The sequence below is a fragment of the Petromyzon marinus genome, chromosome 34, assembly GCF_048934315.1.
Source record: "Petromyzon marinus isolate PM22_M1 ecotype Great Lakes invasive population chromosome 34, UKy_Petmar_22M1.pri1.0, whole genome shotgun sequence".
Lineage (NCBI taxonomy): Eukaryota > Metazoa > Chordata > Hyperoartia > Petromyzontiformes > Petromyzontidae > Petromyzon > Petromyzon marinus.
The window spans coordinates 7,114,029-7,138,866 of record NC_133700.1 but is presented as its reverse complement, the minus strand read 5'-3'; the positions used below and the strand labels follow the sequence as shown (position 1 = coordinate 7,138,866).

The 24,838-nt window shown below is 46.6% G+C and overlaps 1 protein-coding gene across 3 annotated transcripts in view; it reads left to right on the top strand.

Annotated features, from left to right (window-relative positions):
- Positions 1-2,448: 2,448 nt before the first annotated feature.
- LOC116948648 (arf-GAP with GTPase, ANK repeat and PH domain-containing protein 1-like) overlaps positions 2,449-24,838 on the top strand; it is a 76,380-nt gene continuing 53,990 nt past the window's right edge. For 2 of the 3 annotated variants that reach the window (XM_032965543.2, XM_076071683.1), the window contains exons 1-4: positions 2,449-3,771; positions 10,040-10,098; positions 14,140-14,227; positions 16,079-16,164. In XM_032965543.2, the coding sequence (XP_032821434.2) occupies positions 3,573-3,771; positions 10,040-10,098; positions 14,140-14,227; positions 16,079-16,164 (432 nt within the window). In that variant the 5' untranslated portion in view covers positions 2,449-3,572. The remainder of the gene's footprint in view (positions 3,772-10,039; positions 10,099-14,139; positions 14,228-16,078; positions 16,165-24,838) is intronic. The other variant, XM_076071684.1, reaches the window with a different exon arrangement.

Below are 24,838 nucleotides of genomic sequence, written 5' to 3'. Positions count from 1 at the left end.
CTATTTAAAAAGTGAACATTTTAATATTTAAAGACCAGTGCCCCCAAACGTTGCATATTATATACTTTATCTTTCAAGGCCATAATGTTATTGACGAACGTATCCTTTTTTATTCTAGAGTCTAGACACTATATCTTAAGTACTGTATAGATAAAACAATCATTGTACATTATAAAGAGCATTATTATTATCAATAATATTCAGCCAAGTATTTTATGAGTCTCAGGGTCCGTCCTGCTGCTTGTGTTGGGATTTTTTTGTGTGCCAATTCCATTCATGCCAGTTTGGCGTATCCACTGCTGCACTGCCAATAATTATCCCATTCATGTTCACGTTACTCGTCAAAGACTCAATCCATGCTCAGCTAATCAATAAAATGTTTGCACTTGTTTTCCACTGCTGTACTGCCATCTTCCAGCCACCACGAAGCTCAAGTCTACAACACCTTGATAACGCCATGCATTCTCCCATTCATGTCCACGTTACTCGTCAAAGACTCAATCCCCGCTTAGCGAATCAAGATGAAAAAAAACATTGCGTTTGTTTATTGTTGAATTGCAATACTTTGGGCACTCATTCAAAATGCAAGAGACAGCTGTTCCACCCAGTATCACTGAGTAACACGGCGGACAAAGACACCTTGGGGGCAAATTACTGTTAGCGAGCACCTTACAAAGATCGGTACGGTGCAAGTGTGTGACCGTGTCGTGACCAGAGCCACGCCCGGCCGCCTTTGTCTCCCCAGTGTTCGTTTATTTGTGTACACACCGCACCAAGTACTTATTTGAGGCTGAGGCGACCTTAGGGGATTCTCAGAACCAGTTGAGATGTACGTTGAACTTCTTTCGCACACCGGACGTAGACCAACCGTGCTAATCGGAGGTGCGGTTCACCGACTGTTTGATTGTTGTTGTTTTAGACATTGTTGGGAGATCCAGACTCAGGTGAGTTGATCGGGTTGATAGCGCTGTGCTCTAACCGATGCGCCACCGCTCCTCCCGCACAAAGAAAACCCGGAGTATAACCTTACACCAAGGCCGTAGCCATGGAGTCAACATTGGGGGGGATTAAATCTCCAGGGGGTCTGGGGGTCCCCCCCCCCCCAGAAAAAAAATAATCTAAATTTGAAAACGAATTTCCTGCCTAAAATATAAAAAAATTCACTAACACATGGGATGGACTTTTATTTTTTACAATAATGTCTAATAGTGGTATTGTATTACATTGGTCTGTTTTTTTATTTTTTTACCTTTTCTTGTTTCATTGTATGTAATGGGAGAGATTAGGGATTAATAAAGTACAACCATAACCACAATGATATAAACAAATCTATTTTATAGCAACACTGTATATTGGGGGGGGGGACATTTTGAGCATATTTGAATATGGGGGGGGGGGATGTGTCCCCCCCCCCCAATATATATTATATTTACGGCCTTGCCTTACACATACTTTTGGGGTTAAGTTGCTGTTTGCTGTCAGCGAGTCGCACCTAATGAAGGCCGGGACTGGAAACACGAGGGGATAGGGTTGGCCAGCACCACGCCCGACCGCCTTTGTCTCCCCATTGGCGATGTTTACTACACAACCGTGCCAGGTACGCAATTGAGGCTGACCGGTTCGGATAATCGTCACTGGGTTGTTGGCCGTGAGCGGGAATCCATTTAGCTGTCAACCCATAGGGTTTACCCCGTATTCTTGTACAGGGAAATTGAGTTTCCAGGCCGTTTCAATACGGCCAACAACCAAAATAATGTCTATTTGTTTGTGTGTCTCCCTTGTGATGGGGCTTTGTAGGATGAACGTTGAGATTTATGAGAGGCACGGGGGTGACCAATAAGGTCTGAATTGGTCTGTAATAAGGTAAGGGTACTGATAAGGGATTGAAAGGTTTGTAGTGGTGAGTGTACTGGTAGTGAGTGTACTGGTGGTGAGTGTACTGGTGGTGAGTGTACTAGTGGTGAGTGTACTAGTGGTGAGTGTACTAGTGGTGAGTGTACTGGTGGTGAGTGTACTAATGTTGATTGTTTCTCCCTTATGAGACTTTGTAGGATGAACGTGCAGATTTATGAGAGGTACGGGAGTGCCCAATAATGTCTGAATTGGTCTGTAATAAGGTAAGGGTACGATAAGGGATTGAAAGGTTTGTAGTGGTGAGTGTACTAGTGGTGAGTGTACTAGTGGTGAGTGTACTAGTGGTGAGTGTACTAGTGGTGAGTGTACTAGTGGTGAGTGCTTCTCCCTTGTGACGATAAGGTAAGGGCACTGATAAGGGATTGATAGGTATGGGGGATCGAACTCAGCATCGCCGGGTTCGTAGCTCAGCGTGCCCATCAACTACAACAACGACGGCTCCCTCCACCACCACAGCCTCCACCACCTCCACAGCCTCCACCACCACCACCACCTCCACCACACAGACAAATGATGCTTGTGCCCCGGAAAGTTAACGCCATTGGGCGACCTCGGGCAGGCTGAGGCACCCAATGGTTCTGTCTCTAGCACAGGAAATCCCCTCCCCCCTCTCTCTCTCTCTCCCCTCCTCTCTCTCCAACCACCACCACCAGCAGCACGGGCGAATTGGGGAATGTGTGTCAGGCAAGAAGGCAGGGCCCGGCTGGAGTGGAGGGGGGTGAGGGCAGACACAGTGAGTGTACTGGTGGGGCGAGCTGGGGATAGGAGCGAGCAACACTTGTTGTAAGAGTAAGCGGGGAAGGGAGTTAGGAGGAGGAGTGGGGAGGATGGCTTGCCGAGCCTTAGCTTGCTGATGTTGGTGGTGGTTTGCGCGTTTTTGTGGCCCTTTTTTTAAAGTCTCGGCGTAGTGAGATTGATAAATCTCGCGTGCCCGCGGTGTGTGTGTGGTGTCTTGTGTTGCACTGGGCGAGCTTTGTTAAAACAACACAACACACACACGCGTGGCAATGCGATCCATTGTAAAGTAGCGGGGTAAGCCACTCGGCGAGGGGGCACAGCCGGTAGGTTGTCATAAATTAGGATAGCTGAGGACGAAGACGAAGAAGAAAACTCCCTCGTGTTGTGTTTGCTGCTGGGGACGACGACGACGACGATGGTGGTGGTGATTTGTGACCGGGTCGGCGGTGGTGGTGATTTTGGTGAACGCTGTTGGGATGCGATGAGGAGGATGAGACTGGAGGAGGAGGAGGAGGGAGATGGGATAGCTAAGGGATGTTAAATCTTCTCGCAGAGGGGGTTTTTCTTCTTCCAATCCACTCCTTATCCCACCGTTCTTCTGCTTTTGTTTGGTGGAAGAAGAAAAAACACACACGCACATACGTGCACACACACACACGAGAGATAAGGAGGCGGTAGAAGAAGATTCGAAGGTGGAGGTTTCTGTGGAGTGAAAGAAGAAGATGATGATGATGCCGGTTTACAACGACCGTGTTTGAATTGTAAACCGTTGCCAGCATTCAGCCGGTTTTGTTTTAATTATTGAAGAAGATAAAGCAATGAAACCAGCGAAATAAATACTTACAATTCTCAACCTGACCACCGCCAAACTGGATTGAACACAACACAACACGACAACACAACAACAACACATCACGAAGATGAACAGCAACATTCATCATCAGCAGCAGCAGCAGATGCAGCAGCAGCAGCAGCTGACCAACTCGACCGCGATCCGAAGCGAAATCCGGAGATTCGAGAGCGTCCACCCGAACATCTACTCCATCTACGACCTCCTGGAGCACATCGAGGACCCTCTGCTGCAGAATCAAATACGCGAGCACGTCATCAGCATCGAGGGTAAGAGAGAGAGATCATACACCCGAGCTTCCATGGATCTGTGTATGAAACTTCTTTCGCACCGTACGTTGACGATGAGTTGTTGCAGCGATCCGCAGTGAGCCCTTTCAGATCATTGTTTTTTTACCACCCACCCACCACCAACCACCACCTCCAATGTTCTTGATGTAACAAGGTCTGCATCACCATCATCATCATCCTCACCATCATCATCTTGGGGAATGGGAAATGTGGATTCAGAATCGTGTTTCATTTGGCACCCGTTTTAAAACGTCTGACTCCTGGTCACCGTTGGGCATTAGAACATGATTGTACCATTCTACCTCTGTGTGTGTGATAATATTTGACATTTGATATTCTCCTTTAAGGCCGTTACGTTTGATGGGAAATGTGGCTTTTGGGTGTATATAATAATTTCGGCAAAAATCATTCACCTACTTTTGGCACTGTACCTGTAAATAAATGCATTGTTCCATCGCCTGCTGGTAAAACACAAGGACATGCTGTGCATATCAAGCCGCGCTGTGGTTTTGTCAATGAGACGAATGCGAATTAGTCATCCCCATGGATAGTGCTTTAACAATTTTAAATGTGGTTTCTGAGTACTGTACCACTGTACAACGTTTACAGACAAGGCTATCGATGTATTCTTTTTAGTTATTCTGATTTCGTGCCAACGATACGGTTTTGATGCTATCATTGCCATCATATTGGGAAGTGTGGCTTCTAAGGACTGCAGCTATACTCTTTAACTATTTCCTTAATCAGCATATCTTGTGAATATCGAGTAATTTTGTTTCATTATTTTCCACGAATCCAGAATAACGTTCATTGCAGGCTAACATCTTGGGAATTCTTATTTCAAAGGGCTGTTATTCATAATAAAGGTTTTTGGGTTAGATCGCGTTTATTTATAAATGTGTCGTAACCCTCCACCACCCGACACGGCCATCTAAACGCGATCTAACCCAAAAACCTTTATTATGAATAATATTGGTCGCGAAAGCCTACGTGTCAAAGGGCTGTTACCTATACTAAAGTGTGCTACTGTGTTGCATTTTATCTCCCACTTTGGACATGGTATGAAGTAATTCCAACCCCATTATGTGCACGTCTATGAATGGTGATGCTCTTATTTTGTCATTTCATTGCAAGTATAGGACAGTATGTGGTTTCTAAGGACTGTAACCCAGCTCTCTTTAACTATTTCCTGAAATCTCTGTGCAAATTAAATAAATGTGTTCTTATTTTCTACCAGTCCACAATAACGTTCATTGCAGGCTATAACGTCGTGGGAAAATCTGGTTTCAAAGGACTCTTGATCTGTACTTTACTATTCCTTCCCACTACATTGGGACTTAAGTAACTGTACATTACGTGCATTTCAAGCCATTTCGGTGTATATGCATCTGAAAGATAAGGTTGTGATGATTTCTATAATTCCTGTGCAGATAAAATTTTCAACTTGGGATATACGATTTCTTAGGCCTGTACCTGTAGTGCACGGATTTTTTTTTACCATCCCCTACTCATATTCTTGGTTATTTCGGTAAAGTCACGTAGAAGGGAACAATAAAATAATAAAAATGTAAATCAATAAAATTCTCACGACGTTTCGACTGCAACACAAGCAATCATCATCAGGTGTGAAAAGCGAAAGAACCAAGAATATGAATCCCTGCAGCCACGAAAGCTTTAAATCAAAATTCATCCCCTACTCGTTTAGATGTAGCATGGAGTGTATTTAAAGTGATTTTGTTTTCGCGTCTATAAATGATAAGGATGTGAATGGCATTTCCTTGCAGGTTCTTGTGTAAGGAAATGTGGTCTCAAAGGACTGTGTACTGTACACTTCATTGCCTTCTTTGCACCTTTTGACATAACACGTGCATTTTAAGTTAGTTTTTGTTTATGCCAACGAATGATAAAGCTGTGATTTATATCATTCTCTTTTCAAGTGTCGACGTTCATCATTCGAAATGTAGTTCATTGGACCCCAGAGCGCAATGATTCGTGCAGGGTTAATCAGTCTGCATTTATGTCTATGATTGAACATATTTTGTAATTTTCTGGCAGGCCATGGTGTTGGCAAGTGTTGTTTCTAACGCCTAATGGTACTGTACGCTAGTGTTTTCTCCTATCCACCTTTGGGCATATGGTAAGAACGTGGAGCTCATGAATTGTGGTTTCTAATTACACGTTGGGAAGTGTTGTTTCTAAGGATTCTCTCCATACCTATTCAGTAGTAATTCCTTCCCTGTATCTTTGGGCATAAGGATGTGATGTGCATTTTAAGTAATTCGCCCGTTGTTTCCATGAATGATACGGTTATAATTGTCATTTGTCTGCAGGTCATAAACATTGAAATGTGGTTACAAAAATAGTTTTTCCACTTCCGCCAAACATCTTCCTCCACCTTTGAATGTAACATGATTTGCCGTTTAAATTATTTTCCATTTCGCTTGTATGAATTAGAAGGTTGTGATTTATTCATACGCTTGTAGGTCATAATCTTGGAAAATGTGGTTTACAAATTACTATTTTAGTCGTTCCATATGCGCTAAACATCTTTATTTGCGTTAAGACGTAAGAATATGATGTGACTTTAAGGTGGGCACTTGTCTCAGAGGTCAAGAGTGCTGAGCCTGGCATCACAGAGATCCTGGCTCAAATCCAGGCAGCCGGCATGTGATTTCACTGGGTTCTCAAGTGTAGTGAGTTGATGGTCTCAACAAATTATTGGACGAAAAAAAGGTATCGTATTTAATTTGGGTCTGCACTTAATTTGGCGAATTCAAGCTCTTGAGAGTTAAAACTATTATTTTTTGCGATAATGTAAAAAAACCTTACTCTGTGGGAAAGTGGCTTTACTTTAACGTGTGGACCAGAGGTCCGTTGAAGGGCTCTCAGTAGTAGTTCTGTGAAGTCTGCTTCTACGGGGCAGTCTCTAAAAAACGAGGGTTACACTTTCATGAGAGACTTCACAATGGATTCTTCATTATATGATGCAATGCCAATCGGCGAAATCTCGATAAAATAGGGGACACTACAGAAAAATAGATAACGTCACATTTTGTTTTTTACAATGGAAAGATTATGAGTACGATGTACATGTCAAAACTATGTTTGGCGGTTACAGTGTCTAAAATTATGTGTTGAATCCACAGCCGAATGTAATTTTGCATTGCAAACAAAATGAAAATGACACGCAAAGGGGCGTCATCGGGTGAACAGTGCTGCGTCTCTGGGTTTCATTTCAATCACAGAGTGCCGTAGTTTCAAATTTCACATCCTATCAGGCTGAAATTTAACATGTGTGACTGCATGGTGTACACGTACAGTGTTGAAAAAAAATGACAATAGCTCGGCTAATCTTCATGTACATGATTGTATCGGTAGAGTTGTCGTGTGGTTTGATAGTGTTGGCCATTTACAGTATTCCCTGGATATTTTCTCTGTAGTTTCGAGCAAAAGTTTGCGCTGCATCTTATAACCCAGGAGGTGTGTGTGTGTGTGTGAGAGAGAGATAGACCATATTTGTATGCAACTACAGACACTGGGGAGAGTTTGAGGTGCGTCTTACTTTCCGGAGAGTTCTAATCTAGGAGATTACCGGTATCAGAAATTGTGATACGGTAATAGTTTTGTTGTCGTGAAACACAAGTTCCGGAAACATCAGTTGCATTTGATAGTGCCAGTATCATGTCCACAATTACACAGTTAATGACGGTAGTCCAACATGTCACGTCCTTATGTGATTAAATACAAATTAAGATAATGTTTAAAGAGCAGTTACGTAGAAGGTTTTTAAAAGCCATTTTTGCGATGCAGTAAAGTAGTTCATATTTCCGATCAATGGCTTACTGATGTAGATTTCCGTTTCTGACAAAAACAACCCTGAGTACATTTCACCATATCAATGTAACACTTTTTAGAATTTCAACAGCAGGTTCCAGGCTTGAGTACAAATGATATATTTCAAAAGATGGGGGACATCAGTAGATAGACCTGGGGAAATATGCACAGAACGGAGAGCAAGAGACTGAGAGACAGATGCATGGAGAGACAAGGAAACCGAGATAGAGCCGGACATACATGGGCAGGAGAGGAGCAGAGAAACACACATGGCAGGAGTTTGAGTGACATGGGGAGAGACATATATGGGGAGAGACATATCTGCGCAGTAGAGAAATGCACACGGGCTGTGGTTAAAGGAAGGACGTGGTGACACATAGGGCAGACACCATGCATCGGCATGGAAAGAGAGTTGGGGAGACACAGGAGGAGAGAGACAGAGTGACAGAGTGTTGGGACAGAGTGTTGGGGAAATGTAGATGTGTGGAGAGAGACACGTGGCGAAAAGAGAGATGCGGTAATATGGAAATAGAGAAAGGGAGAGAAACGTGGAGTAACGTGGAAATAAACTCATGAATAAACACACTATGTATATGTATGTTGCACTTCTTTCGCACCGTACGTAGCCAACCGTGCTAATCGGAGGTACGGAGGAGATATCCCGAATAGCCAAAGCCACGAGGCTCGTGCGCTAAGAGGGGCAGAGAGATACAGAGGCATGGAATGGAGACGCACGGTGATCGAGAGACACTGAGAGGCATATGCGCACAGCAGACGAACAGCGACGTGAAATGTGCAGACACGAGGAGAGACACAGACGGTGACAATGAAAGAGGGGCATAGAAAGCAGGACGTGCTGATGCAGACACTCGTTCTTTTACAGTTGCTTACTGTATACACAGGCTGAGATGCAATGGAGCTTGTGGAAAGTGCGCCTTCTTGTGGCTAGTTGCTGGGTCACTGGTCTGGTATGTGTCCCATGTGCTTCGGCACGATGCACTGACCACCTCAAACCGGTGACACAAAATCTCATCACGTTCCTCAGTCAACCACATTGTCACACCAACAACAACAGCGGCTAAATGATGTCAGCTTCACGACAGCGCTTGGTGCCCTTCGTGAGTTGTCGAAATGTTGCTTGGCAGGGAGGTCACGGTGATGGACCCAGGTGTTATGGGTTAACCAACTGAGACGACTCGCAGATGTGACACCAAACGCACCCCACCACCAAAACACAAAATGTGGCACATTCATTGCAGTAGTAATTGTGTAATTTATTTATCCATGAAAGCCACAAGACTCGTATTTCAGGAGGGTGCTGCTTTGGGATGTTTGGTTAATTCCATTAGTGGCTTTGTGTGGGAGGAAACTAGAGTACACTACTGTAACTGGGAGAGAGAGAGAGAAAACACACCCATGCATGTGAAAGTATAACCCAGAAAGGAGGGTCTGTACAGATTGGTTCACAAAACAGACCCGGGGTCAGTTACAATTAGTTCTACAGCAGTGTTGTTGGCTGAAATTACCATTATAATTACACAATGATTTGCAATTTAATTGCGAACGACACCATTACAATTGTAGTTAGTCGCTGATCTGTCGCGAACATGCTTGATATACCGTCGTATTCTTTGCCACCTTGAATCGGATGGGGTTTCAGTGTTTTACAAATCTGTGTGCGATCCACAAACCCTTGCCTTCGATGGCATATCGTGTGCATGTGTATTCAATCGCAGGTTTATACAACATGTTTGCTACTAATGTTGCCGCAATGTGGCGATACTGCGATATATGATTTGATGTAAGATCTGCAATCATTGTTACGTCCGTTCAGCAAATGACTGTATACCATGATGTCGTAAATTAACTTTTTCAAAATATTTTGTTTACCCACGAAGGACTTCTGAAAATATAGAAATGACAGTCATGAAAGTTTACAATAATAATGAAAGTTCTAAAAAAGAAAAAGCAATTGGCCATCAAGTGTGTGCCATATCATTTTTTACATAGATTGATTTTGATGTCCTTAATAAGTGAACAGATCGTGAAGTTGCCATGATCAGAAAACCTGCGACAGACTTGTGTTAAGCAAACTGCAGTTAAATAACTTTTAGGCAATCTGTACTTGGAAGTACATAAAAGCACAAACCAAGACGATACAAATGTGCCATAGGATTGCAAAGTTGTAGGAAATTGACATCGCGATAATCATCGTGTCGTGACATTTAATATCGTTTTGCTTCATACCGTGAAAAATGATGTCGCATCAAACCTACTGGTTACTGTATGGTGTCTCGAGTAAGCCCACGGAATCCGCCAGTTGTTGATTGTATCTGCTTAACATTTACTGTTCGAAATGCACAGCTTTTGTGGGTGGAATTTAATTCTTTTGGGGTGCTGTGTTTTCATGCAGATTCATTTGTCAACAGTCAGGAGTGGACTCTGAGCCGGTCAGTGCAAGAGATTAAAGTGGTAAGCACGGACAACCAAAGGATTTCACAAAAACATCCAGCTCCTGCCCCCTCCTTATAATTCCTGCCTTTGTTCGCCTTGTACTGTATCTACAACGATCCTTTATCTCTCTTCATAAATGCTTGCAACCGCTACATCCTATCCTGTGGGTTCTCAAACTGGACCTATGAAAAGTCAGAGATCACCATGAAAATATAGGTTACATTTGAGTTTTTTGGGATTTTTTTCCTTCCCATTTATCACTTTTATTCCAATTTGTGCTATCGGCGTTATGTCATGTGACAAAGTGTCTCTGGCACAGCAGTGCAACCCTCAATGTTAAAGAACGGCCCATGGGAGATAAATGACAGACATTGATTCTTGAAGATGATATGGCCAAGCAGCAGTACAGTTATCCACTTTTTTGCACTGGTTCGAGAAACGCGGCCGCCCCGGTAAATACTGTAGGTGTTTTAACCGCAATCTACACACTGTCTACAGTGGACATTAAAGGTCTCATGAAGAGATGTTTTCTCCCTCGACTGGTATGCAAGAGCCATAGGTTCGATCCCGACCCTGACAACGACTGTTATATATTTTGAGTCCCGTGTGTTCTCTCTCTCCCCCTGGTCACGTGGATTTTTCTCCGGGTCCTCCGGTTTTGCCCCATTCCACATTTAGAAAATGTGCGTTTAGATTATTTGGCTGCTGCTGTAAATTCCCACGTGATGATATAAGCCACTCTGACGAGCTATCATTTGTGGCCAGGTCACCATTCAAAAAGAGCTAATATATTTAGTGTGCTTTACTTGGTATATGAAATGTCGATTTTTTTTTTAGTTATTGATGTGTAGTTATTGCAAATATTACAAACAACTACACATCAACATAGCCCCTTCTGTGAAATTACTGTGATCAATAGTTATTTGTGAAGGATAGTTCCATCATGATAGCCTTGTGCTATGAGAATGTCAGAAATATCAAATATATAAAATTATCCTTATACTCACGATGCATGCGTTAAATGCATTAAATATTGGCTCCGAGGAATAATTTTCTATTTGTATATGTCTATGCTCTCATTGGTTTACATAAACCCTCCAACCACTTGAGGCGTTAGATTCACCAGGCAAAAAATATTGCATTTTGAAATGAATTCTGACCCCAAAATCAGGAAAATTCATCAACTTCTGAGGGAGGTTAATTGTACTGTTCTCCTGTTGGTGTTCTCTGGTCTAACACTGGTGAGACAAGGCCATGAAGAAGGCTGTCTCAGATGTAGGAGAATCATATATATTTTGATTTAAAGCTTTCGTGACTGCAGGGATTCATATTCTTGGTTCTTTCGGTAAAGTCACGTAGAAGGGAAACAATAAAATAATAAAAATATAAAACAATACATTTCTAACGACGTTTCGACTGCAACACAAGCAATCATCATCAGGTGTGAAAACCACAGCAATAATTTTTTCTTGCTGTGGTTTTCATTATATTTTTGGTTCTTTCGGTAAAGTCACGTAGAAGGGAAACAATAAAAGAATAAAAACAATTAAAATATAGAACAAGATTCTCACGACGTTTCGACTGCAACACAAGCAATCATTTATTATTTTATTGTTTCCCTTCTACGTGACTTTACCGAAAGAACCAATAATATAATACAGTACTGTGTGTGGTTAAAGTACTGTGTGTGGTTAATGCAGTTACTTGATGCCTTGCAATAGGTATGCATTTTGTGTTCGAACATCCTAACATCTGTATTTTTGCCAGGAAGGATGAAACGTATTCTTATATTTCATCATTTCATGCCTAATCACTTTGCATTTCTGCCAGGGATATGTCAAGTGAAAGTAGAAGTGGTTTTATACTCAGGCAAGCATTAGGCTGTGCTTATCTCCCACTTACTACACTGAATCATCGGTGAAAGTTCCACATTCCTAAGTGGAGGCAAGTCTATTCATAGCGGTGGCATGTCTTGACTCCAGGATCATTTCGTCGGTGAGGTCCGTCGTAGGGTTCTAATTGCAGGTGACATGAGCAGGTGATGCATTAATTAGAGTATTCGGAAAGCAGAAGTCAATGTTTAATGCAGTGGTGAGGACCGCTGGGCTGTGACCAGACCTGTTCTCCGAGGGCGCTGCTTGGGTTTTCGTGGTTTGGGAAACCTTAGGCGTGGGGACTGCATAGGTTTTTCGCGGTTTTGTGCTCTGCAGCTGTCCGATGCGTTTTCGTGATGTACCGCGTGTTGTTCAGCATCCCGTCTGATATTTCTGTCTATGTGCTAGTAGCTTTACTCTTTGGTTCTTTCGGTAAAGTCACGTAGGTATAAAATAAACTTTATTTTATTTTTTACCGACGTCACTTTACAGAAGAACCAAAGAGTATGGATCATTGCAGTCACTAAAAACTTCAAATCTAGAATGCTAGTAGCTTCTTCAGTGGCATCAAACTAAACTAAACTATATATATTAAAAAAAAAAGTTTTAACTAGTTAAGGCCCACTAAGCTGTATAGCTCTTTTTCAGAAGTAACCTGGCCACGAATGATAGCTCAACGAAGCGACTGATCATGTGGACATTTATAGCAGCCAAATACTTTAAACGCATGTTGTTGATTCTAAATATGGAGGGGAAAGCCAGAGGAACACGGGGAAAAATCCACACGACCACGGGAAGAACATGCAAACTCCAAATGTACAATAGGCATCAGGATCGGGATCGAACCCATGCTCTCCTGCATACCAAGTGAGGGAGTTAACATTTCACCACCGCAGCATCAGGATTCAACTCCCAGAACGTGGAGCGAAACACCTCAGACATCGTGCCGATAAACACACAATACAACCCGACTACACATCAGAGTTTACCGCCTACTAGTCTTGGAGCCACAGCATGCCCCTGATTCATGGGGCACAACTTGTCAGGAGGTGGCCAGGAGGCTTAGAGGAAGGAGTGCTGAGCTGATGTTGCTGAGATCCTGAGTTAGAATCCATTGAACAATTCACAAGTTTTGTAAGTTTACAGTCTCTGCCTGTTCACTCTCAACGAATACACACACAAAAAAACCTATCACATTTAATTTGTTACACACTTTATTTGTCTAAATTCCAGCTTTTAAAACTGAAAATATCGGTTTGTCATGCAACGACCGTAGATCTGGCTGACAGGATGGCAATTGAAATTTTGCCACCTACTATGTACCAGTGGTCACTTGAAGAGATCTACTACTATTTCAGAGGTTGTTCTGTGGTATTAGCTTCCAGTGAACATTCTCAAGAGAGGTCCGATTGGATACTTTGTCTCGTGATACACGACTGATAGCATAATCAGGATAACAATGGGTGTACGGTTAATAAACTGTTGACTTGTCAAAAAGTGCTTCCTATTTGACACCCTATAGGAGTGAATGAGGCTGACTTGCCCTTTATCAGGATTTGAACTCGTGACCTCATTATAAACTGTGCTATAAACGCCAGAGCTGTAGAGATGGGGTGGGTGTTGGGGTGGGTTTTGGAGTAGCAGGTGGACCTGATCCCGACCATGGCGATGCCTGTATATTTGGAGTTTGCATGTCCCTCTCCCCGTGGTCGAGTGGATTTTTCTCTGGGTCCTCCGGTTTTTCCTTTCTACATTTAAAAACAACATACATTTAGAGTATTTGGCTGCTGTAAATTTCCACATGATGTGATGACGATTGCTTGTGTTGCGATCGAAACGTCGTAGTTTTTTTATTTTTGTTATTTTCTTTGAAACTATCTACGTGACTTTACCGAAAGACCCAAGAATATAAAAATAAAAAGTGTTTTGTTTTTAGTGTAGATGGGAACAATTTTTGATCCAGGCCTCAGACCCAAGGGGGGGGGCCCTGAAATCTAAGGGCTCTGGGGCGGGGGGGTGGAGTCTCAAATGCGGAGGTGACTTCATCTGACAAATGTCCCCGGGTCCTCTGTAAATCCTTGGGTGGCTCTGCCAACTAACCACTGCGCCGCCCAGCGGAGTGTGCGCCAACGTGTAGTAACGTGAGGCTCGCCGTGAACCTTCTGCCCGTCTCCTTTGCTTTCAGGGAATTCTAGGCAACCTGTCGAGTGGGAAGTCTGCGCTGGTGCATCGCTATCTCACGGGCACGTACATACAGGAGGAGTCTCCCGAAGGTAAAATCCACATCCGGGATGCAAGCTTGCAGCAGGGGCTGTGGTGTCTGTGCGTATTCTGTCGTTGGATGGATAGTCAAAGGTAAATTGGTAATGGGTCCATCCCACCTGTTGCTTGTTCATGCCACTGCTGGCAGAAGGGCCTCCAGTAGAGGGAGCTTCATTAGGGGACCACTCTCGATGGTATTTTCTCCTCTTCTTTCATGCTGGAAATTGTCTTGTAAGAGGCGGGAGTTTTTATGCACGTTGAACTTTTTACGCACCATACGTAGCCAACCGTGCTAATCGGAAGTGCAGGGGAAGGACAACAAACTAAACACAAAAAGCAGTTCTAAAGAAATGAGTTTTCAATGTAGATTTTAAAGTACGTAGCTCCAGTGGCTTCCTTAATATCGGAAGGAAGAGCGTTCCAGACGGCCGCAAAAGCGCATCTGAAATCACGCGATGCGGTAACCGTCTTTGTTCGATGGCTAGCCAAAAGCCGTTGCTTCAAGGATGACCAGAAGTTCGCGTGATGATGGTTTATTATCATAACGGGAATGACGAGATCAGCAAGGTATTGGTGGTTCATTTGCGGAAAGCGCTTTGTGTGTTATGAGTGCGACCTTTTAATCTACACTGCACCACACGCGACCTGCCAATGTACTAACTGCGGAGCATCATATTATCCTGCCACATGCAGAAGTGTGGGGGTTTAAGAGACTTGCGCCATTGTTTTGACTGGCGAGCCGGGAGAACGAACTGTGGCCACCTTTGTTGTCCTAACACCGTGGCGATATCTCAGCGGGATGGTTGACAGATTAGCTGAGAAATTAGACATTTACAGCAATACACTGCACTCCTCCTGACACGGTTGTCTGGCTTGACCACCTGAATGTAAAATTGTCGTTGTAGCTCTGCATCTACATCATCAGCCTTATGAAAGAAGAAGCCTAGAAATAGCTTCAGCTGACGTGTGGTGAATTTAGTTGACGGCCTTCGTAGAATACTTCGGATTTCACAGCAGCTCACTGGTTGGTGGTCGGTGGCCCGGTGGCCGTTTCCACAATGGCACGTGCCGCTGCAACACAAATGCCTTTTGAGGGTTGTCCTTGAGAAAAAAAAAAACCTCATCCACAAAGTCTCATTGTCCGTAATGCTTTTTGGGTTAGATCGCTTAAAAAAAACTTTATTATGGATGATATTGGTGGCGAAAGCCTACGTGTTAAACTGTCGATAAAGTATTTGGCTTTTGTTGAGAGTAAGGTGGATTTAAGTGGACGATTTATGAAGTTAATCAAACATGCATTTTAAAATCTTCCAGTGACGTGAACCTGGGTTATGTTTAAAACAAATGTACATGTGGGTTATCATTGCACTTGCAGGACACCACTCAAATATGCAGTTGTTGTGGTGGGTAAATGGTGGTAGCAGTGAGGTTGGAGGTGGTGGTTAGCAGGCATGTAACAATTAGTGTATTGATCAATGAAAATCTAGTCACATGTTCCCAATAGGTGTTGTTAAATGTGTTTGTGTAAGAATCCATTACTGTAGTGACCATGCAAATTACGAGCATGTCTTTAGGCGATTGGAGCAAATGAGACAATATGCTTTACAATGAAGCTATCTTAAAATATATATTCACACACACACAGTTTGTGAGTTATCAGGTTTTTATTTTGAAGGAGAACCCTCAATTGTATATTTGTGCATTTGTTTGTATGCAGCAAGTGTGCTGGCTGAGATCCGTGGGTTCGTGTTGTTGTCTGTACATCTCGTGTGTGTGTGTGTTGAGTATTGATCTCTGTTGGTTTGTCTTGTTCTGTGTACATCTCGTGTGTGCGTGTTGAGCATTGGTCTCTGTCCTTTCAGGGGGCCGCTTTAAGAAAGAGATCGCCGTTGAAGGTCTCAGCTACCTCCTCTTAATCCGGGATGAAGGGGGACCTCCAGAGGCACAGGTTAGTAATGTACGGGTGTTCGAAGCGTGCACACGTTTCACGCGGCTGACTAGCAAGAGCGTTGGCGTCACAGGAAACAAAAACGGGTTCTGATTATGAGGATGGTGGTAAACGATATAGAAACTCATTCAATGAATATTTATTTTACGTGCCAATATCGCCCTCGATAAAGTGGGCATCGGTGCACATTAAAACGGAACGGGAATGCTACATGGGGCACGGAGCAACAGGGATGAAAGATTAAACCGTCACAACCTCAGCAGCTAAAACCGGCTGAGCAGAGTAATGTTAACAAATACAAAGATCCCTCACTAATAGCCTTTTAACAGACTGTTGGGGCAAGTGTTGTAACCGAGCACCGACGTGGTGGTACATGAGAGGGGTGGGTTGCCGGCACCACTCTCTGCTGCCTTTGCTTGCCAACCCCCCCAATGCTGATGTTTACACACTGCACAAAGTACTTATTTAAGTCTGAGATAACTTAGGAGGGGCTCCAGGACTGGTTCAGATATTCGCCACCGATATTGGTCCTAAGCGGGAATCGTACACGGGTCGCCGGGTTCGTAGTTCAGTGCGCTAACCACTGTGCCACCGCTCCCCAACGGAGCTGTAACTATTAGTCTCCCCGTGCCGTCAAACACGTAAGGCAAAAGTCCAGGCGTTTCTACTTTGATCTGTCACAAACAAGTTGTTCCAGGTCTCGTATGTCGTTAAGTGCTTTGGTGTTTGATGTTATTGAACGATGAAGTGTCCCTCTAGGCCAACCTCCCTTGTGTGTGAACCGCTTGGGTTTCTGGTAGAACTCCTCCTTTGAAATTCCTCTCATCTGCCTTGCAGAGTACGTGAGCCAAGTAGATCCCTCTCTTTGCCTGTGTGCTAGAGTAGCTGCTGGTATTCCCCCTGCTGTGAATAACAATAGAAAGTTGCCAACCTGTCACCACCCACCGTCCCCCTCGCCCCTGTCGCTCACCATAACAAGTAAAAGTCAAAGTTATTTCCTGCTCAATTGAGCTTTAAGGCGGTGCTCATCTCCCGTTTACAGTCATGGGCCTATTGTGGAAATCCACGTTCCTATGGCGGGGACAAGTCTATCCACAGCTCTCCCACTGTTTACTCTCCACAAGGTGGTACTAATTTTATCCACCCTCAGTAGTATGATGGACCGAGTCAACACCCAACAAGGATTTTTAACTCGTAACCTTCTGATTGCGAGCCGCTCGCTCTGCCACTGAGCAACCTGGCTGGTTCATGGTCTCAACAACACAGCATGATCCATTTATGGGCCACCCCTTCACCAACCTGTGCTGACCAGCGTGGTAAAGTATAGTGAAGTAACTCCTATAACTGACATGACATTGTGAGGCCCTTATCAAGCAGTGGATTGACAAAGGGCTGCGCATTATTCACGTTAACGATGAAGATGGCAAGTGTTTTGTTTGCGACTTGTACATCACTGCTAATAAGGCCCGTTCATATTTTTGTGCTCGTTAAAAATTGTTTCCCCGTGGCACATCGCAGGAAGGGGCGTGGAGTCGAGAATACAATGTGTGGAAAAAGAGAAAGGAATAGGAGAAGGAAGGGATGCTGGGATGGAAGTCCCCAAAGTAGTAGACAAAGAAAAGGCCGCGGCTCAAGATGAACAGCAGGGAGAAAGGAGGAGCGCCGGGCAGTGAGGAGGGGGAATGACCGAGTCTGAGATGTCGGGGATGGGAGGTTGATCGTGACAGGGGAGGGAAGAGAGGAAGAGGGAACGAAGGAGCAAGGGGACGTGAGCTACACGGAGCAGTGTTTTCACAGGGGGCGAGGAGAGGGGAGGGATTCAGAGTTGGGGGTGGCCACACGCATAAGTCACGTGGTTTACGGGAGGCTTTAGCCAATTCAGATTTCTAGATAGACATTGATTGAGTTGTATGCACCTGTTTACAATAACATTAATAGTTAGTTGAACCACACTTGAACACTCTGTACAATACATATTTCACGAATCCCAAACTGTAATTTGTTTTTCCCTCGGTCAGTGTTCTCGAGTGAGAGGTCACTCATTCACCTTTGCTGCCCCTGTAGTCTGGAACTCCCTTCCCTCAGCCATCAGTGCTATCGGCTCTCTGCCCCTGTTCAAGTCCAGGCTCAAGACTTGCCTTTATTCCTCTGCCAATAACTGACCGCTTTTTTCTATCAATAAATATGCCAACGGTTTCTGTGCAGCATCTTTGAGATGATGTAGCATTTAGATCAGGGGTCCCCAACCCCCGGGCCGCGGACCAGTCTCAGTCCGTGGCCTTTTAGGCACCGGGCCTCACAGCAGGAGGCGAGCGGTGAGTCCGCGCGTGGGCCGCCCCCCATTATTTTATTATTTACCACTTCCGTCCGCGCCTCTTTCCCGCACTGCGCACTTGTCTCAGTCACAGTGTTGGTATAAAGCCCACAAGCTCTAACCCCTAGTAGCCACAATGAGTAAAAAACAAACGTCGCTAGAGAGCTTCTTTGAAAAGGGGGAAAGACCCAATGATGACCGCCCCCCTCCCTGGTCCGTGAAAGAATTGTCTTCCACGAAACCGGTCCCTGGTGCCAAAAAGGTTGGGGACCGCTGCTTTAGATGAAGTAGCATTTAGATTATATATAAATGAGCAGTGTATTGTAAAGTTTTAACCAACAGAGGGCATCACAGTCCAATGCACAGACATTTCCCAAACACATTGCACGTATATACTGTGCAGTATTATAGAGCATGGGTATATTTATTAATTTCATAATCGACAAATATATTTTTTGTTGTCCCCAATGTTATCCCAGCTGTGCTTATCGGTGTGGTGGAGATAGAATGGACAAATATTGAGAATTTCGATTTAAAGCTTTCGTGACTGCAAGGATTCATCTTCTTTGGTTCTTTCGGTAAGTCACGTAGAATGAGAATAAAACAATAAAATAACACAAAATTCTCACGACGTTTCGGCCACAACGCAAGACTTTACCGAAAGAACCAAAGAAGAGAAATATTGAGAACTCTCGCAGAAGCAGTACATCGCCCGGGGGGTTCGAGAACGGTCCACAGAGGGAGCTGTCACAGAACTACTTCTGACATTTCTAGTAACCTCTTATCCACACGAGGGGGCATCACTATCCCACCTGCTCTGCTAAAAAAGAAAAATGTGTGTCGCATGACAATAACATTTTTTCTTTTATACAGCTTAAATTTAGTTCTACTGAGTGCAAAACTAAATTGAATGATTGGGGTTTTTGTGTGTGGTCAATAGTGAATTGACTGAGACTGTCAACTTAACACACTTGAGAATCTGGTTTGCTCATGGATCAGGTCAGTCCTTTTGAGAAAGGATAAATGATTCTACAATACAAATCAGATGTTCAAGAGAACAAAAAATCTATATATTTTTTAATTGAACCGTGGTCAAACTCTCGACAATTAATTGAATTGCCGGTTGGGGGAGGGGTGGGATGAATCATTCCCCTCCACAGTGAAGATAGGAAGCCCCCTTAATTATAGCAGCATGTTACAATATAGCAATTAAATTAATAAATTTATTTTCGTGTATGAAGAAAAACTACAATTATTTTACCACCGTTTATGTGTGTGTGTGTGCTGAGGTGAAGCAGTGGTTAGAAGCTGAGTTCGATTCCCAGCCACAGTCAACACCAGTGGAGAGTGATATCTGAACCGGTCTTTGCTGTACTGTTTTTCTACGCTCCCGCATCTATGCTGCCCGTCTTCACCTCCGATTAGCACCTCTGATGAGCGTGGTTGGCTACGTGCGGTGCGAAAGAAGTTAAACATACATAATACATTTACCAACCAGCACTGACCTGCATGGTGAAGTTTGATGAGCAACCAATTTGCAACCAATCTAACCTTACAATTAAAAAATAATAACCTTCAGCCATTTGTCAATCAAATTAATCGATATGTAGCAATCATCGCCCCCCTATTGGCAAACCAGTGCCCCAGATCACTCTAGCCAATCAGACTATCCTGGTCTTTCATTTCTCCCCTGGTTAAACAAAAAATGCTAAATTGTAACTAGGGCTTTCTCGACCAATATCCAAAATAGTTTTTTTTTCCGGTTACATCGCGTAAATATAAATGTGTCGTTAAACTCGCCACCGCATAGCCAATTAGTAAAGTTTGTCAGTAAACAAAACGTGCCAATTCGCTACTAGTTCAGCATACCGGTGTGTTCGGAGAGTAAACCCACAATATTTACATTCGAGTAACGTGACCTTTTGCCGGTAATTACAACCAGCCTCATCGGGCAACAGCCAGAGTTGTGGAGAAATCGTCCTGTTTAGGTTTTAAACGGAGGGATAAATGTGACGTCACTTGTGAGCCAATCATAATTTAAATTGATAAAGCGCCCTTAAACAGTCGATATCAGGGTGCTAATCAGGTGCGGGGCGGGGGGGGGGTAATATATTCATATAAATTACAATGCATATCCATTGAATGCACTCCTGGATGAACGCCTCCCAATGTTGTGTTTGTAATGCGAGCTTGGTTTGACGTTATTACGTCACTGTGCTGGTGTCACTGCGGTTTGATAAAGTGGAGGCAGGAAGGTTAGTGGTACTGGTTCAGATGTCGCTCGCCACTAATGCTAGCCATGGCTGTGAATCAAACTCGCGTCACTGGGTTTCCGGTGCATCGGAAAAAGCAAATCGCTGTCTCCAAGAGGTGTCGTGTTGTAAAAGTGCATTCATATAGAACTTGACTGAAAGCAGCCATGCTTACCAATGGCTTCTCTATAGCCTTTCGTGCTGTCAGTCATCATTAGTGCTGGCTGATAACAAATTATGCCAAGTTGTTAAATACATAATAAATTTAGAAATCCACCAATTTCATTATTCAACACTGCCTCAAAAGAGAGCTTTGTATTGTTTTTTTAACGGGTGATTGTGCGCGATTGCCCATGCAGTCCCTTAATGGATTGTTTACGAATTACATTATAATTGAATTTAGCATAAATCAACAATTTGGGGTCTCACTTCCGCCAGCTAATCACCAATGTAGAAAATTACTGAGCAAAAATTCCAAGGGTGGCCTTACTTACGGTTTAATTATAATTATTGATAATAATTTTGGGTGGAGCTTGGGCGAAGTGGTTCGTGCACTCGGTCGGCTATGGCCCTGACAAACCAGTTTAAAAAATATATATAATTTCTTAATTTTATTTTCGGCCACGGCTAACATCAGTGGCGAATGGAATCTGAACCAGTCATGGGCTACTTCCGAGCCGCCTTTTCACCAAACCACATTGACCAGCATGGTGAAGTATGCTCAATCCCCATTACTGACACGGTATGGAGAAGTCTTCATCCAGCAGTGGGTTGAAAAGTGGTTGAAAGCTATTCGTTATTCTATTGCCTTCTTATTGGCTCGCTAGTGACATTATTATTTATTTCTATTGTCAGTTCCGTCTTACCGTCTTATTTAATGCGTGTTTACATTTCTTGCTATAAAACAACACTTACAGTTGCTACTACTGACAAAACAATTACTTCAAAATCATTCGGCGTTTCCACTCATGACTGTAACACAGACTAAGGTAGCGATAAATAAATAAATAGAGCTCGTGCACAGGTGCCAGGTTGACTATTAACACCACAGGACCGCGGGAGGTGGCAACAACTTGGAGGCTTTCATCCAGCAGTGGATTAGGGATCTGAACTGAAACTATTAAAAAATATATTAATAGATATATCCTTAGTTCTTTCGGTAAAGTCACGTTGAAGGGAAACAACAAAAATATTAATAGCTCTTTTTCAGAAGCGACGACACGGCCACAAATTATAGCTCAACGAAGCGACTTGTAATTGTGGAAATTTAAAGCGGCCAAATACTTTAAATGCATGTTGATTCTAAATGTGGAGGGGAAAGCCAGAGGACCCGGAGAAACATCCACGCCTCCACGGGGAGAACATGCAAACTCCAGATATACAGGTGTCAGGGTCGGGCTCGAAAATACGACCTCCTGCAAACCAGGCGAAGTACCGTATTTTCCCGCATATAACCCGCGGGGTGTACCACTTTTTACAAACAAAACGACCCTGCGGGGTATATGGAGGTGCGGGCTATCCCAAAATATTTTACACGTGTGACATGTCGTAACTCGTTACATTTTCTCATGGTAGGACTATCCACTATGCAACACATACCTTTGACTAAAGCACTGCTGAATAAACCACTCACACTAAAATTGCACGTGTTATCACGTTTTAAATTATTCGAATTGTTTGTACAATGAAACGACGATGTTTGAAGTGGGCGCACTTTGTTTACAGGGGACGGGAGAGCTGTGGGGGGGGGGAGAGAGGTGGGGGTTGGGGGGTGGGGCAGCTGGGGGGGAAGAGAGGTGGGGGTTGGGGGGTGGGGCAGGTGGGGGGAGAGAGGTGGGGGTTGGGGGGTGGGGCAGCTGGGGGGGAAGAGAGGTGGGGGTTGGGGGGTGGGGCAGCTGGGGGGGGGAGAGGTGGGGGTTGGGGGGTGGGGCAGCTGGGGGGGGGGAGAGGTGGGGGTTGGGGGGTGGGGTAGCTGGGGGGAGAGAGAGGTGGGGGTTGGGGGGTGTGGGGCAGCTGGGGGGAGAGAGAGGTGGGGGTTGGGGGGTGGGGCAGCTGGGGGGAGAGAGAGGTGGGGGTTGGGGGGTGGGGCAGCTGTGGGGGGAGAGAGGTGGGGGTTGGGGGGTGGGGCAGCTGGGGGGGGAGAGGTGGGGGTTGGGGGGTGGGGGGTGGGGCAGCTGGAGGGGGGAGAGGTGGGGGTTGGGGGGGGGCAGCTGGGGGGAGAGAGGTGGGGGTTGGGGGGTGGGGCAGCTGGGGGGGAGAGAGAGGTGGGGGTTGGGGGGTGGGGCAGCTGGGGGGGGAGAGGTGGGGGTTGGGGGGTGGGGGGTGGGGCAGCTGGGGGGGGGGAGAGGTGGGGGTTGGGGGTTGGGGGGTGGGGCAGCTGGGGGGGAGAGAGAGGTGGGGGTTGGGGGGTGGGGCAGCTGGGGGGAGAGAGAGGTGAGGGTTGGGGGGTGGGGCAGCTGGGGGGGAAGAGAGGTGGGGGTTGGGGGGTGGGGCAGGTGGGGGGAGAGAGGTGGGGGTTGGGGGGTGGGGCAGCTGGGGGGGAAGAGAGGTGGGGGTTGGGGGGTGGGGCAGCTGGGGGGGGGAGAGGTGGGGGTTGGGGGGTGGGGCAGCTGGGGGGGGGGAGAGGTGGGGGTTGGGGGGTGGGGTAGCTGGGGGGAGAGAGAGGTGGGGGTTGGGGGGTGTGGGGCAGCTGGGGGGAGAGAGGTGGGGGTTGGGGGGTGGGGCAGCTGTGGGGGGAGAGAGGTGGGGGTTGGGGGGTGGGGCAGCTGGGGGGGAAGAGAGGTGGGGGTTGGGGGGTGGGGCAGCTGGGGGGGGGAGAGGTGGGGGTTGGGGGGTGGGGCAGCTGGGGGGGGGAGAGGTGGGGGTTGGGGGGTGGGGTAGCTGGGGGGAGAGAGAGGTGGGGGTTGGGGGGTGTGGGGCAGCTGGGGGGAGAGAGGTGGGGGTTGGGGGGTGGGGCAGCTGTGGGGGGAGAGAGGTGGGGGTTGGGGGGTGGGGCAGCTGGGGGGGGAGAGGTGGGGGTTGGGGGGTGGGGGGTGGGGCAGCTGGAGGGGGGAGAGGTGGGGGTTGGGGGGGGGGCAGCTGGGGGGAGAGAGGTGGGGGTTGGGGGGTGGGGCAGCTGGGGGGGAGAGAGAGGTGGGGGTTGGGGGGTGGGGCAGCTGGGGGGGGAGAGGTGGGGGTTGGGGGGTGGGGCAGCTGGGGGGGGGGAGAGGTGGGGGTTGGGGGTTGGAGGGTGGGGCAGCTGGGGGGGAGAGAGAGGTGGGGGTTGGGGGGTGGGGCAGCTGGGGGGAGAGAGAGGTGAGGGTTGGGGGGTGGGGCAGCTGGGGGGAGAGAGAGGTGGGGGTTGGGGGGTGGGGCAGCTGGGGGGAGAGAGAGGTGGGGGTTGGGGGGTGGGGCAGCTGGGGGGAGAGAGAGGTGGGGGTTGGGGGGTGGGGCAGCTGTGGGGGGAGAGAGGTGGGGGTTGGGGGGTGGGGCAGCTGGGGGGGGAGAGGTGGGGGTTGGGGGGTGGGGGGTGGGGCAGCTGGGGGGGGGGAGAGGTGGGGGTTGGGGGTTGGGGGGTGGGGCAGCTGGGGGGGAGAGAGAGGTGGGGGTTGGGGGGTGGGGCAGCTGGGGGGGAGAGAGAGGTGGGGGTTGGGGGGTGGGCAGCTGGGGGGGGAGAGGTGGGGGTTGGGGGGTGGGGCAGCTGGGGGGAGAGAGAGGTGGGGGTTGGGGGGTGGGGCAGATGGGCGGGAGAGGTGGGGGTTGGGGGGTGGGGCAGCTGGGGGGAGAGAGGTGGGGGTTGGGGGTTGGGGGGTGGGGCAGCTGGGGGGGAGAGAGAGGTGGGGGTTGGGGGGTGGGGCAGCTGGGGGGAGAGAGAGGTGGGGGTTGGGGGGTGGGGCAGGTGGGGGGAGAGAGAGGTGGGGGTTGGGGGGTGGGGCAGCTGGGGGGAGAGAGAGGTGGGGGTTGGGGGGTGGGGCAGCTGGGGGGGGAGGTGGGGGTTGGGGGGTGGGGCAGCTGGGGGGAGAGAGGTGGGGGTTGGGGGTTGGGGGGTGGGGCAGCTGGGGGGGAGAGAGAGGTGGGGGTTGGGGGGTGGGGCAGGTGGGGGGAGAGAGAGGTGGGGGTTGGGGTTGGG